We start from the raw sequence: 13,864 nt of genomic DNA on the forward strand, positions 1-13,864 counted from the left end.
CGCTTCCAGCGGCACCGGAGCCAGCGGCGAAGCAACCCCCGACCCCCAGCCCCAACTGGGTGGGCACAAGCAGTTTGAGCTCCGAGGAGAAGGGTCCATCTCCTCCACGGAGCCCCTTCAGGGTGACATTAATGGGGTGCTGTCTTAACCTTTTGCATCTCTCCCGCTTCCCACCTCTCCTCTCCATCCTCAGCCTCACTGTTAGTTCTGTGCCGGACCTGGGGAGTAAATAGAGCCAAAAAAAAAAGAGACAGTTTTGCTTGATTCAGCCGTGCAGGCAGAGTTTTGGGATGGGCACTCCTGCAGCCCTGTTGCAAAAAGGTTAAACCCTGCCCCTGTTCCAGCACGGCGAGGGTTTCGGTCCGGTCCTGGGAGAGCTGCCTGTAATTGCTTTTTAGCAGTTTCTCGTGCTCTGTGCTAAAAGCAACATCGTGCCGTTGCTGCTTTCAACGCCTCAGTTTATGCCTGACCTTGACTCTTTTAAGAGTGTGTGCTCAGGACTGTATTTTTAGGGAGATTTTAGTAACAGCTGTTTCCTGCTCCTCCTGCGTCTTCCATTTCTGCCTCTTTTACAAAAAGCCCTGAAGCTGCTGGTCGCAGCGTGAGGTCTGAGCTGCTTCCTGCCTTGTGCTGCTCACTTGCACGCCTCTCCCACTGAGGCTGTTTTTTCTTTCTTTCTTTTTTTTTTTTTTTCCCCCCTATGTAAGATAAGGCCACTGACCCAAGTATCCCCGAGGAAAACTGGGAATGCATCCAGCAGTTCTGTGACCAGGTGAACGCCGACATAGAAGGGTAAGACAGACACCTCTTTGTGCTGGCTCTGGGCTGGGTGTCTGGCTCTGAGCTCCTCTCATGGCTGTGGGGGGGAATGGGACCTGTAAGTCACGGTGTGGGGAGCCTGGAGAGACAGCACGAGTGCTCGCTGGGCTCTGCTGCTCCTGGGAGTGCAAATAAGTTGTGAAGACACTGTATGCCATTGTGGTGGAGGCTGATGTCTAGGAATGGGCTCTGACACCCATTGCTGCCACCCATGAGGCAGCAGGTCCTTCCTGCTGTGTCCTCACCTCTTGGGAGACTGGCCAAGGACACCCGCCGTGGGGTTCTGTAGGGAAGCCTTGGCTTTTCCTTTCAGGGAGGTGGGAGATCTCTGCTGGGACTCCCCCACCTTCCAGCTGACAGTCTCACCTCTGTGGGAAGGAGCAGGAACTAATTAAGCAAATGATCTGTCAAAGCTTAGTGATAATCTCTTTCTGTAGTGCAGATCCCTGTGTACTCAGAGCCCGTAGCCTGGCAGTGTCTCCCCCAGCAGCATGTGTGCACAGGACCGGTCAGAGAGCCAGGCTCTCCTGGCATTTGCCCCCAGGGAGAGCCCCCAGCCTCTCCCAGCTGGCTCCCCCCAAGAGGACAGCCTCTGGGCACGGCTGGAGATCAGCAGTGGGGTGGCACAAGCTGCTTCAATTCATCTCTCGCCCCTTGTGCGTGTGCCCCAGGCCAGTGCTCTGGCCAGAGGAAGTGTCTCTCTGATGTAGCGGGTTGTGGATCTGGCAGTTGCTCCTTTCTGCAGGGCAAAATCAACAGGTTGGTTGTTTTTTTTCTTGCGAACTTGTGCATTATCTGACTTGCTTCTGCTACTCCCCAGCCCATCGCTTGCACCGAGACTGCTGGCACATAAAATACAGTCACCTCAGGAGATGGAAGCCCTCCATGCTCTCACAGTAAGTGCTTTCATCCTCATGCAAAGAGAGGCAGCAGTAACTTGGAGATATAGTTTGGGGATAGAGAGCATAGCTGTCTCTTCTTTTTCTCTTAGATGTCTCTCCCTTTTAACTTTCCATTGCACAAGGAATACAGAAACCAGGGTATAACAGAGGGAGTAACTGCTGTTGTTCTTCCCGTGTCACTCTGCCGAGGAGTTTCAGTGGTCTGCAGCTCTTGCTGTTTGACCCGTGGTCCCACCACAGGGTCCCAAAAGTTATTAGTGATGAGTAGAACAGAGCAGATGGTCTTAAACATGCTGCTAAAGAAGGCTGGATGAAGGAAAATTGCATGTTCTTGCTGTAAAACTTTCTCAGTGTCTTGTATTTGTGAATGCAGTGTCAGAAAATTGTTAGATTTAGCATTGTAATGGCAAAGCTTTTAAAAATTCCCCAAAACTTGTGTGTACAGTTTCTGGTTTGTACTGTTTTGTTTTCTGCAGGTGCTAGAGACCTGTGTGAATAACTGCGGTGAAAGATTTCACCATGAAATAGCAAAATTCAGGTTTCTGAACGAGCTGATTAAAGTGCTTTCTCCAAAGGTAGGTGGTTGTGGTTACGCTGGGTATCGCAGGTGGGACACAGTGTTTACTTTGTGCTGGATGTAAAAACTTAGAATTAATCTCACACAGAAGTAGAGCAGAATCCATTCTGTGCCCTCCAAGCATAAGGACTGGATGTGAATCCCACTGTAAAAGACATAAGCCAGGGGCTTTTTCTGTGAAAAGCTCTTTCCCTGTTGGTTTCTCCCAACTCTGCTGGGACAGTCAAGGACTCTAGGAGAGCTTGAAATTTCTCCTGTGGCCCCTTTGCCTCTCAATGATTTACAGAAAGGAAGGGAAGTGACAGAGGACAGAGATGCCAGGAGCTGCCCACAGCCTCTCCCATGTTTTCTTATGCTCTACCCTCAAACACTTGTCCGTTTGCTCTCCTCCTTGCTTTGTCCTGCCAAAGGTTAGCCTGGCTTTGGGTCCTCTTCAACGAGCAGGTTCAGCTGAAGTAGCAGCAGCGGGGGGACTGGATTTCAGCAGCACTGGGGCAGCCCTTGTGCAGCACTTGCTCCACCATCACCTGACACTCATGCATTCACACAGCTCCTTTGGGGTCCTGCTGAGGATGGACTGAAAGCTGGGCAGAGGGGTGACAGCCTGAGGCATAAGGCCACTGACCCAAGTATCCCCGAGGAAAACTGGGAATGCATCCAGCAGTTCTGTGACCAGGTGAACGCCGACATAGAAGGGTAAGACAGACACCTCTTTGTGCTGGCTCTGGGCTGGGTGTCTGGCTCTGAGCTCCTCTCATGGCTGTGGGGGGGAATGGGACCTGTAAGTCACGGTGTGGGGAGCCTGGAGAGACAGCACGAGTGCTCGCTGGGCTCTGCTGCTCCTGGGAGTGCAAATAAGTTGTGAAGACACTGTATGCCATTGTGGTGGAGGCTGATGTCTAGGAATGGGCTCTGACACCCATTGCTGCCACCCATGAGGCAGCAGGTCCTTCCTGCTGTGTCCTCACCTCTTGGGAGACTGGCCAAGGACACCCGCCGTGGGGTTCTGTAGGGAAGCCTTGGCTTTTCCTTTCAGGGAGGTGGGAGATCTCTGCTGGGACTCCCCCACCTTCCAGCTGACAGTCTCGCCTCTGTGGGAAGGAGCAGGAACTAATTAAGCAAATGATCTGTCAAAGCTTAGTGATAATCTCTTTCTGTAGTGCAGATCCCTGTGTACTCACAGCCCGGAGCCTGGCAGCGTCTCTCCCAGCAGCATGTGTGCACAGGACCGGTCAGAGAGCCAGGCTCTCCTGGCATTTGCCCCCAGGGAGAGCCCCCAGCCTCTCCCAGCTGGCTCCCCCCAAGAGGACAGCCTCTGGGCACGGCTGGAGATCAGCAGTGGGGTGGCACAAGCTGCTTCAATTCATCTCTCGCCCCTTGTGCGTGTGCCCCAGGCCAGTGCTCTGGCCAGAGGAAGTGTCTCTCTGATGTAGCGGGTTGTGGATCTGGCAGTTGCTCCTTTCTGCAGGGCAAAATCAACAGGTTGGTTGTTTTTTTCTTGTGAACTTGTGCATTATCTGACTTGCTTCTGCTACTCCCCAGCCCATCGCTTGCACCGAGACTGCTGGCACATAAAATACAGTCACCTCAGGAGATGGAAGCCCTCCATGCTCTCACAGTAAGTGCTTTCATCCTCATGCAAAGAGAGGCAGCAGTAACTTGGAGATATAGTTTGGGGATAGAGAGCATAGCTGTCTCTTCTTTTTCTCTTAGATGTCTCTCCCTTTTAACTTTCCATTGCACAAGGAATACAGAAACCAGGGTATAACAGAGGGAGTAACTGCTGTTGTTCTTCCCGTGTCACTCTGCCGAGGAGTTTCAGTGGTCTGCAGCTCTTGCTGTTTGACCCGTGGTCCCACCACAGGGTCCCAAAAGTTATTAGTGATGAGTAGAACAGAGCAGATGGTCTTAAACATGCTGCTAAAGAAGGCTGGATGAAGGAAAATTGCATGTTCTTGCTGTAAAACTTTCTCAGTGTCTTGTATTTGTGAATGCAGTGTCAGAAAATTGTTAGATTTAGCATTGTAATGGCAAAGCTTTTAAAAATTCCCCAAAACTTGTGTGTACAGTTTCTGGTTTGTACTGTTTTGTTTTCTGCAGGTGCTAGAGACCTGTGTGAATAACTGCGGTGAAAGATTTCACCATGAAATAGCGAAATTCAGGTTTCTGAACGAGCTGATTAAAGTGCTTTCTCCAAAGGTAGGTGGTTGTGGTTACGCTGGGTATCGCAGGTGGGACACAGTGTTTACTTCATGCTGGATGTAAAAACTTAGAATTAATCTCACACAGAAGAAGAGCAGAATCCATTCTGTGCCCTCCAAGCATAAGGACTGGATGTGAATCCCACTGTTAAAGACATAAGCCAGGGGCTCTTTCTGTAAAAAGCTCTTTCCCTGTTGGTTTCTCCCAACTCTGCTGGGATAGTCAAGGACTGTAGGAGAGCTTGAAATTTTTCCTGTGGCCCTTTTGCCTCTCAATGATTTACAGAAAGGAAGGGAAGTGACAGAGGACAGAGATGCCAGGAGCTGCCCACAGCCTCTCCCATGTTTTCTTATGCTCTACCCTCAAACACTTGTCCGTTTGCTCTCCTCCTTGCTTTGTCCTGCCAAAGGTTAGCCTGGCTTTGGGTCCTCTTCAACGGGCAGGTTCAGCTGAAGTAGCAGCAGCGGGGGGACTGGATTTCAGCAGCGCTGGGGCAGCCCTTATGCAGCACTTGCTCCACCATCACCTGACACTCATGCATTCACACAGCTCCTTTGGGGTCCTGCTGAGGATGGACTGAAAGCTGGGCAGAGGGGTGACAGCCCGAGGCAGGGGGAGGCTGGAAGGGATCAGCTGTAGCTAACGGGGAAGCTGCAAAGTCCCTTCCTGCCGCTCCGCTTCCCTGGCTCGCAATATATTAATTCAATATATTCGTTCCTGTTCCCTCCTGTGGAGCAGTTTGCTTCTGAGTGCAGTTGCTGCCTCCTGAGAAGAGAAGTCAGAAATGAGAAGTTTAGTTTGAGAAGCAAAGTGAGCTGCCAGTTCAGAGCGGGTCCCCTGGTGGTGCCTCTCATGATGAAAACGCTGCCCCCTGAGAAGAGAAGCAGCCGTCATAAATGAGAAGTTTAGTTTGAGAAGTGAAGAGAGCTGCCAGTTCAGAGCGGGTCCCCTGGTGGTGCCTCTCATGATGAAAAATGGAGACTTGTTTTATCAGTGACTGCGTCATCTTCATGCCTCACTCCTCTCTGCATCAAATAGCAGCCCTGGGACTTGCTTAAATACCCTTCTCAGGAACTCAGTAATCGATTCCCCTTTTTAGCGGGTCCTGCACACATTTACCGCCTGCACAGCCTTCATTTTCCATTACATCACCTCGATGGCAGAGGTGCAAAAAGCTGATTTCGGAGAAATGTTTAACCAAACAAGAAAACCTCTTCTCTCAGTCCCAGGTTTGGTAAAAGTATTTCAGTGAAACAACAAAGTTTAAAGAATATATCACCACAGGGAGTTTTGTTTGCTTTTTGGACAGAACAGGTATTATTGAATGAGTATAAAATGCCTCGTGTTTTGTAGGTTTGTGTGTGGCTTTTATCGTTCTTCCTGATGGTTTTATAATACATTAAAGTGAGTGCTTGTAGGCAATAATGAGAGAAGTCAGAGAGAACATGCAGATGCTGAAAAAAGATAGTAACTTTCATTTCTCATTTTGTTTGGTTTTCATTTTTCCGGGCCTGGCTGAGGCAAGTGGTGCTACTTGCACTGCAGGCAGTTAATGGAAGTATTTAAAGTCTAGCACAAAACTATTTTCACTAAAATAAAAGAGCCTACTTTTGGTTTCAGATTCAGCTTCAGAGAAGTTTTGAAATGGTTTTGATTGTCTTATAATATTTAGGAAATCCTCTCTGCTTAATAGCTTTCCTTCTATTTACAGCCACAGGTCTAGGCATGGTTTCCTATACCACAAGATACACAGTTGGCAACACTGCGAATGAAGTGTTAGGAGTCTCTTTGCTACTTGGGCTCTGCACCCAAACAACTTGGGGCTAGACCCATATGCCGTATTTGGCACTAATTCTTTGGTTTTAATCTTTTTTGTCTCACTTTACTTTCTTGTTTTGTTTTCTTTTCAGTACTATGGAACCTGGTCTTCAGAAAAAGTCAAGTCAAGAGTGACAGAAGTAATATTCAGTTGGACAGTCTGGTTTCCTCAGGAAGTTAAAATCCGGGATGCTTATCAGATGCTGAAGAAACAAGGTTTAGTTCTCTTATTTCAGTTTCCTTTTTAGCCTTCAAGTCACATTGTTTCAGACCACAGATATCTGTCCTCTTCACTTTGTGACTCAGCTTTTTTTGTAAAACGTTGTGTGTCAGGATAAAAGGACAAAGGCCACGCTTACAAGGCTGTTTGGGTACTTAAGGATGCATGTAACTGTTTGAAAGAGATTTACCAAATAGCCTTATTGAGTCAAAGATCAGGATAGCCTTGTGGCCTCTGCACACACAGTGCTCACCACTGTTGTGCAGGGAAGAGGTACAGGACAAACTTTGCCCTGGAATCCAAATTTTATTTTCTGCCCTGAAAATCTCATTTGGCCTGTGTTTAATTCAAGGGAGAAAGGGAATTCTGTTGTCTGGGTGTTGCTTCTCTGTCTCATTCTGTAAAGTTCTGGGGAGGAGTGAAGAAACTTAGGTATAAAATGCAACGTTCTGTTGAGGATCGGTGTTTTTACAGCTCAGGCGTCACTGAACAAATATTGTTACCCATTCCAGGGATTGTAAAAGCAGACCCCAAAGTGCCAGAAGACAAAATTTTACCTCCCCCTTCTCCGAGACCTCAGAATTCTATTTTTGACACAGATGAAGAGAAATCCAAGGTAAACCTTAGGGTTTTCATGCCTGTCCCCCCTTTGATTTGTACTGATGAGAAAACAGGCTTAGTCATATTTTGGGGGCTTGGTGCTGTTTCAGACAGAGTATCTTCAGAATAATGCTAATACTTCTCACTGTACAACAGCTAGACAATTCTTTGATGCTTTGTCAGAAAAGTTTGTGTAGTAAAAAGTAAAACTTTTTTACAGAAAACCATAGTTTCTGTTAAACTTTCCTGAGGGAGGGTTTCTGCAGGTCTTACAGAAGTTCTGCAGAGCCAGAGTTCCTATTGCCAAACAGTGTGTGCAGGCAGCTGTGAGAGGCTGCAATATAGTCTGGATTAGATTATGACATAAACCCATAGACATAAACCCACATATTTCCAGGATTATAGAAACTATTACGACGGTGGGTGTCTCAATATCTGCTCTCATACGATGTGTGCCCATAGTAGAGACTGCTGCTCACCGCTGTCCAATGCTCTCCCCTCAACAGCTTTTAGCAAGGCTTTTAAAGAGCAACCACTCGGAGGACTTGCAGGCTGCCAACCGTCTGATCAAGAGCATGATTAAAGAGGTAGGCAGCTCCTTGTGTCAGAAGCCTCATTTGCAGCCAGGGAGGGTGGGAGGGGACTTGGCAATTCATTTTTTAACAGTGGGTCCTTAATACCTGATCTCCATAATGCTGCCTCAGGGGAGGGACGATTTTCAGTATTTGTTATTCCGAAATTACAGTGTGGGACTGTTTTGTTTTGTTTTGTTTCCCTAAAATATGCCACTGCCAGGAAGAGGGGAGTATTTATACCCATGAGCCTGTCTGGTGGGACACTTCCAGGTTAGTGGGATCCTGGCAGTAATACTGCGCTAGTGATAGAAAGTTTCCAAAAAGAAACTCGGTTCCCAGGTGGAAAAAAGGCCACATCTGTACAGAACTGCCTCTTTCTGCACACAGTGTGTGTGTCTGGTGTGTCTGTTTTCATTTCCCATCTGAAAGGGCACTCCAGTTCTCTGCAGAAATCAGTGATTGGGTTTGCTTTAACAAAATCCCTGCCGTCATTTTGAGAGTGCCCTTCTGTATGGCAGAAGCCACCAACTCCCAACTCTAATTTTGAAGTCTTACTCGTCCCTGTGGTGAAATGAATTCTTATGCACCAACACCCAGTCCAGGGTGCCCTGAGAAAGGCAAGAGGCTTCCATCTTCACCCTTGACAGGGAGGTGTGGTGCAGCACTGATCCTGGGCTGTTGGGGGGTGAGTCCATGTGCCTCCTCTACCTGCAATAAGATATTAATAGGAAGCAACTCCACAAGTGTGATCCAAAGCAACAAAGCCAAGCACATGCGCTGGCTGTATTAGCCCAATCATCATCTACTTTTCTTTCATTTTTCATCAAAGGAACAAGAAAAGTCAGCTAAGGTGTCCAGAAGAGTGAACACCATCAGTGAGGTTTCTGAGAACGTTAAATGTATGAATGAATTACTAGAAAACTACAAGAAACAAGAACTATCCAAATCTGACCATGAGACCCTACAGGTAAATGCTCTTTTTCCTGCATAAGAGGTTCTTTTGACTGGCCATGGCTGGGAGGGCTTCGGGCAATAGGATTCAAAGGGCAGCATGGGGCACTCGGCTTCTGCCAGGAAAGGAGTTTCTAATATATTTGATAAATAACGGTCCCTCTTGGTGATGTAGTGGAAGCTGGAATGGAACCATCTCCTGCTGTGCCTGTTTTGAGTTTCTGTCCAGTTTAGCAGCTCTTCTTGTGGTATCTCATGGGGAAATGGTTCCTCCTCCAGCAGTGGTGTAACACGTGGGAATCCCCTTGAGCCCGGGCATGGTTAGGTGGGTGTGCTGAGATCTGACCAGAGAAACTCAAAGCTGTGGGCTCTTCAGCTTGTGCTACCATTTCTGTGTTTCCCCTTCTTCTGCCCAGAGTTCCCTGGTCTGCTGCTGCTCTTAAATATCAGTAAATTAATTAATGTTTGACAAGGCTGTCAGAATAGCTTTATGGCCCCCAAATACCTGATACGGCACTAGGATGCCTGCCAGGCTTTGTAGGTGAGAACTTCTCCTGTGGCTATGTGAGATGGCAGAGTTTGGATTGGGAGGGCTGCTGCTGTAGATGGAAGAGACTCTCCTTTCAGGCTGAACAAGCAGCTGCCTCTGTGCCTCTTTGCTTCCTAAAACACCAGGAAGAAGGGTGTAAGTGGCTTTGTGTTTTCTGAGGTAGTTCAAACTGATGGTCATAATATTTCCCTCCGAGTACTGTGGTCGATCAATTTACTCCTGGATACTTTCTCTTTTAAATTGAGTAATGTTACACTGATCTATCTTACGCCTGTATCCATGGAGAGGGTGTGATTGCAGAGGAGATATCAGCAAAGTCTCCTTGTTCCAGTGGCTGTACTTCCAGGTCACTGTGGATTTTTAAGAGTGCAGCAACACGTAGCATTGATACCCTTTGTCGGGACCTTAACAGAAAGTGCATCTTCTAGAGGCAGTATCACTTACAGGTGGTCACAGGGACAGAGAAGTGTGAGAGTGTCTGGGATCTCCTGAGCAATGACATGAAACATTTCCTTCTATAGACTCTGTTTCAACGCTGTGAGAAGCTCAGGCCACTGCTCTTTCGCCTCGCCAGTGAGACAGTTGATGATGATGAGGCTCTAGGTAAGCACCAATGCTGTCCTTGGATTTCTTTGTGGTTAAGTTTGTCTACCCTTCCTTTGACAAGTGGGGTATTCCCTTCCTCTGAGAGGGGAAATGTTCAGGAACATGCTACCCTCCTGGCAAAGCCTTCCATTTTCACCTTTAAGCCGTGCCCATGGGAATTGGCAGAGTCTCCTCCCTCCTCTTCTCTCCAAGGAAGCTATCAATTTTCACTTGGAGCTTCGAATTAAACAGTGAATCCAGTTTCTTCCAGCCAAGGTGGTTTCCAGAGTCTGGGGAGTTCTAGTGTTCACAGAACTGAAGGCTTTTGAGATCTTTTTTCTACCGACCTGTCTATACACACAGAAGGCAGAATATTTTTTAAATTTTGTAAGTATAATACCGAGGAAGGTCATATGAGCCAGAATCTTTGAATTCCATAGTTGTGAAATTCAGCCCTTCCCAGAGGATTGCATTTCAGCCTTGAAAACCTGACTGAAGTGATGCCTTGCTGAATAGACATCTTAAACAGCAACTATAAGAGCTCAGCTGTGCCTCACACATTTCATTCATACCAGGGAAAGCCAGGGTTCTTCAGCTGGGGAGTGCTGGATTATAGACACAAGTACACTCGTAAAACTTGTGGAGAACAACAAAGTGCATAAGAGATGGCAGGAACTGTAAGTGCTTTAGAGATAGGATCAGATTTCAAAGTGATCTTGATAAATGAGAGAGAAGCCTGAAGTCAGCAGATGCATGTGCAAAATGCTGCACTTCAGAAAATGGAATGAAAAACTAGACAGGATCCTAAGGCAGATTGCCCCACTAGACTTTGCTCCAGGAAAGTCCTTAGATGTGCCCTACCCTTCTTATGAGCAGTTTGGAGACCCTCGTGTTAGAACATCAAAATTGTGTTTCTTCTCTTGTTTTCCAGCTGAGATACTGCAGGCCAATGACAAGCTCACACAGGCGCTCGGACAGTACAGGCAAGTTGTAGCCAGCCATGAAAATGGTGGGGGAGAAGATTCAGCCACCAGTTCTGCTGATGCACCAGGTAAAGACCCTCCTGCAGCATTCTACAACAGCTCCGCTCCTGCATGTCATGTATGAGTGGAGTTTGGAAGGGAAGTGCTTCTCGGAGAATAAGTGTGGAGAAAATCCTGTAACACAGGAAAACTACTATTTAACCATCATTTTCTTTTACATGTGGTTAATAGAAGATATTCCTGAAGTTCTTCCCCTCTGTGTCCTTTTGAGCATGCCTGTATTTCTCTTTAATTCTTTCTGCTGTTTCCAAAGCCTGCCGGCCAGCCCCAAGACGCATGAAGAGTTATACACTCATTGACTTCTCTGAGCTGGAGGCGACATCCCAGTCTCCTACAGACCAATCTGAAAATACAACCGCCGCCTCCCGCCACAGCAGCACAACCTCTACCTGTCTGCTCGATGAGGAGTTCAAGTCATTAGGTTTGTATGTGCAGTTCAGTACAGTGTTACCTTCATTACTAGGATTCGTGGAGTTTAGTAAAGATGGGAGAACTTTGACTTTAATGTCAGTCCTAAGAGAAAGTAGACCCTTTCAGGCAGTGTCATAAGTTTTCAAGAATGTAGTTTCTTTAATGGTGTTAGACTGTAGTCAAACTGCTGTTAGACAACAAAGGAAGAACCTATGGAAAACCCTTGTTTTCTGTAATTGACGGGTGGCATTTTGGCATCTTTCTTAGGTCTCATCAACTCTCCTGTTGAAGAGAAACCGCCACCTGATTTTGCCTTAGCAGAGGTGAGTGATCATCAAGTATGTTAGTCCATGAGGTACAAAGAACAAAGATCAGACAGGATTCTTGATCTCCTAGCTTCTTCTGGTAGCCTTTTTAAATGCCACTTTGTTCTGAAGGGAAACGAGAATTCTCCTGCTCTGCAATGCAGTTTGCAACCAGATTACTCATATTTATTTCTGCTTTAATTAGTGTTATTAAAAATTAAATTCTTTTCAGTGGAACAGGTCTGGTTTTTGCTGATGTTATAGAGCATGAACCAGAAGTGTCGTATTTTTCAGCCTGCTGTACACAACGGACATGGTGAAATCCTAAGTGCTGCTCAAACACTGAGACCACAGGAGAGCTGGGAAGACAGCTGTTCAGAGAAGAATGAACTTCAGAGCCTGGTTCATCAGTTCTCTCCACCATCCAGGACCAAGACATTATCTTTGTAAGCAAACTCTGCATAATACAATCTGACTTTGGAGATGAGTAATGCTGTTGTACAGCAGTGAGGTTTAGGAAAGCTCAACTGGTTAGTGATGGCAAGCTACCCATCTGCTGCTGGCTCGTAAGCAGTAGTTACACACCTATTAATTGCACTTTGTGTAGTTACACACTAGGACCTTCCAAGAGTCAGAAACTTGGGAAGACAAATCCCGTGGCTTAGTAACAAGGTGTTCTTGAGCTAAAGGAATGAAAACCTTGCAGTCAGGTCTTTTTATAATAACCTGTCACTCAAAAACCACTTTACCCAGCTTTTCTCAGGCTGTGACAAAGTAGTTTCCAGGCATTCAGTGGGAGCCTAACAGTTTGTGAAACAAATTAACCACCCACAGGTCTTTAGAGCAGGTGGCCATTATGATATGCTTACCCAGTCTGCCATAATATAGGCCAAGAAATTTTACTGGAGGTTCCCAGCTTCTTGCATTGTCTTTGAGCTAGAACATATTTTAATCTCACTGACTAGAGCTCCAGAGATTCTGTGCATAGGGAGAGTAAACCTCCAAAGCCCTGAAAGAGTTTCACGTTAGTACCAGAAATCAAAGTCCTCCTTAATGAATGGTGAAACAGCAGCTTTTTCCATATAAAATAGAGACAGTTTTCAAATTTCTCAAGAACTCAAGAGAGTGTAAGCTTGTACTTTCTTTATACCTAAAAGTGATTAGGGATTTGGAACACCAAATGGACACAGCAGAAGATGGTACATACCATGTAGTCTCCCCAGTTAATACAAGTTTTCTACATGCTTTTCTTTCCAGGGATTTATCACCAATGAAATTGCCCTTTCCAGATCCTCCAAATAGCTCAATGGCAGATACTTCATTCTCCAGCCTAGGCTACGAGCTGAAGCCTGCTGCCTCTTTGCATCCAGCTTCTCATGATGCTTCTCTAGAAAACCTTTTTGTCCCTTTAATTTCAATTACACCAAGTAAGTGCAATGATTTCTGTGCCCCAGCTCTGCTTACTAGGGGCTTACTAGAGCTCTTCTGTGATTTTTGCAGAGGAGCAAGCCAAAGTAGCTTCATGCTGTGTGTGTTGGCTGGAGAAAACTAATGACTGTTCTATGAAGGACTTAATGTATCTGAGGATCTGAGCACATGCTAGAGATTGTACCATGGTCTTAGCACCTTTAATCAAGCTTCCAGCAGTTTTTTTCCAGAGGCTTAAAAGATATCCATGGCTGGGAGTTGCATTGTTTGCTAAAGCAAAGCTGATTTTCCACCTCTGCTTTTCGATTTAACACTGTGTGGCCCAGCCCTGCAACCACTTGATGGAGTGTTACCCTGCGTGCGTGTGTTGTACCCCCAGTGTCTCAGAGCAGAGCACGTCCTGTTAAGAGGACTGCAGAGCCTTGGCCATCGCTACTTTTGGGAGAGGACGGGTGCGAAGACATTCTGACCTGATTGTTTTCAGACTTCAGCCTCAAGTGAAGGATTTACCAATTTTTGGAAGGGCTGGGTGGTGATAGCCAGGTGTGGATTTACCAGTCAATGGTGATAAGAGCGAAATCTTGTATGTGTTAAATTTTATTAACACATACAAGTTATATTTTACTTTTCCCATTGTATCTGTATGGATTCATACCTGAAATCTCTAGGTGACTCTTGAAGTCTGAGCTGCTAGACTCTCCATCTCTAGACATTCAGATTCCTTTATTCGCCTTTGATGCAAAATGTGAATCACAGGGAGGTGCTATATGCTGCTAGGTCTGTGGGTTTGTTGGAGGAGCTAAAAGTTTGTATGTATGTTTCCTTTTTGCTTATCCTGTCTTTGCTGTTCTGCCCTCAGAAGGGAGGGGAATCCATGC

At 46.5% G+C, this 13,864-nt stretch overlaps 1 protein-coding gene across 1 annotated transcript in view; it reads left to right on the top strand.

Annotated features, from left to right (window-relative positions):
- Positions 1 to 13,864, top strand: part of GGA2 (golgi-associated, gamma adaptin ear containing, ARF binding protein 2) — a 26,263-nt gene that overhangs the window by 236 nt on the left and 12,163 nt on the right. The window contains exons 2-15 of the mRNA XM_014936189.1: positions 708 to 792; positions 1,640 to 1,715; positions 2,198 to 2,296; positions 6,411 to 6,534; positions 7,051 to 7,154; positions 7,645 to 7,725; positions 8,543 to 8,680; positions 9,736 to 9,817; positions 10,731 to 10,850; positions 11,096 to 11,263; positions 11,521 to 11,576; positions 11,853 to 12,004; positions 12,816 to 13,095; positions 13,366 to 13,438. Coding sequence (XP_014791675.1) covers positions 708 to 792; positions 1,640 to 1,715; positions 2,198 to 2,296; positions 6,411 to 6,534; positions 7,051 to 7,154; positions 7,645 to 7,725; positions 8,543 to 8,680; positions 9,736 to 9,817; positions 10,731 to 10,850; positions 11,096 to 11,263; positions 11,521 to 11,576; positions 11,853 to 12,004; positions 12,816 to 13,095; positions 13,366 to 13,438 — 1,638 coding nt within the window. The remainder of the gene's footprint in view (positions 1 to 707; positions 793 to 1,639; positions 1,716 to 2,197; positions 2,297 to 6,410; positions 6,535 to 7,050; positions 7,155 to 7,644; positions 7,726 to 8,542; positions 8,681 to 9,735; positions 9,818 to 10,730; positions 10,851 to 11,095; positions 11,264 to 11,520; positions 11,577 to 11,852; positions 12,005 to 12,815; positions 13,096 to 13,365; positions 13,439 to 13,864) is intronic.

The sequence above is a fragment of the Calidris pugnax genome, unplaced genomic scaffold (genome assembly GCF_001431845.1).
Source record: "Calidris pugnax isolate Ruff unplaced genomic scaffold, ASM143184v1 scaffold17, whole genome shotgun sequence".
Taxonomy (NCBI): domain Eukaryota; kingdom Metazoa; phylum Chordata; class Aves; order Charadriiformes; family Scolopacidae; genus Calidris; species Calidris pugnax.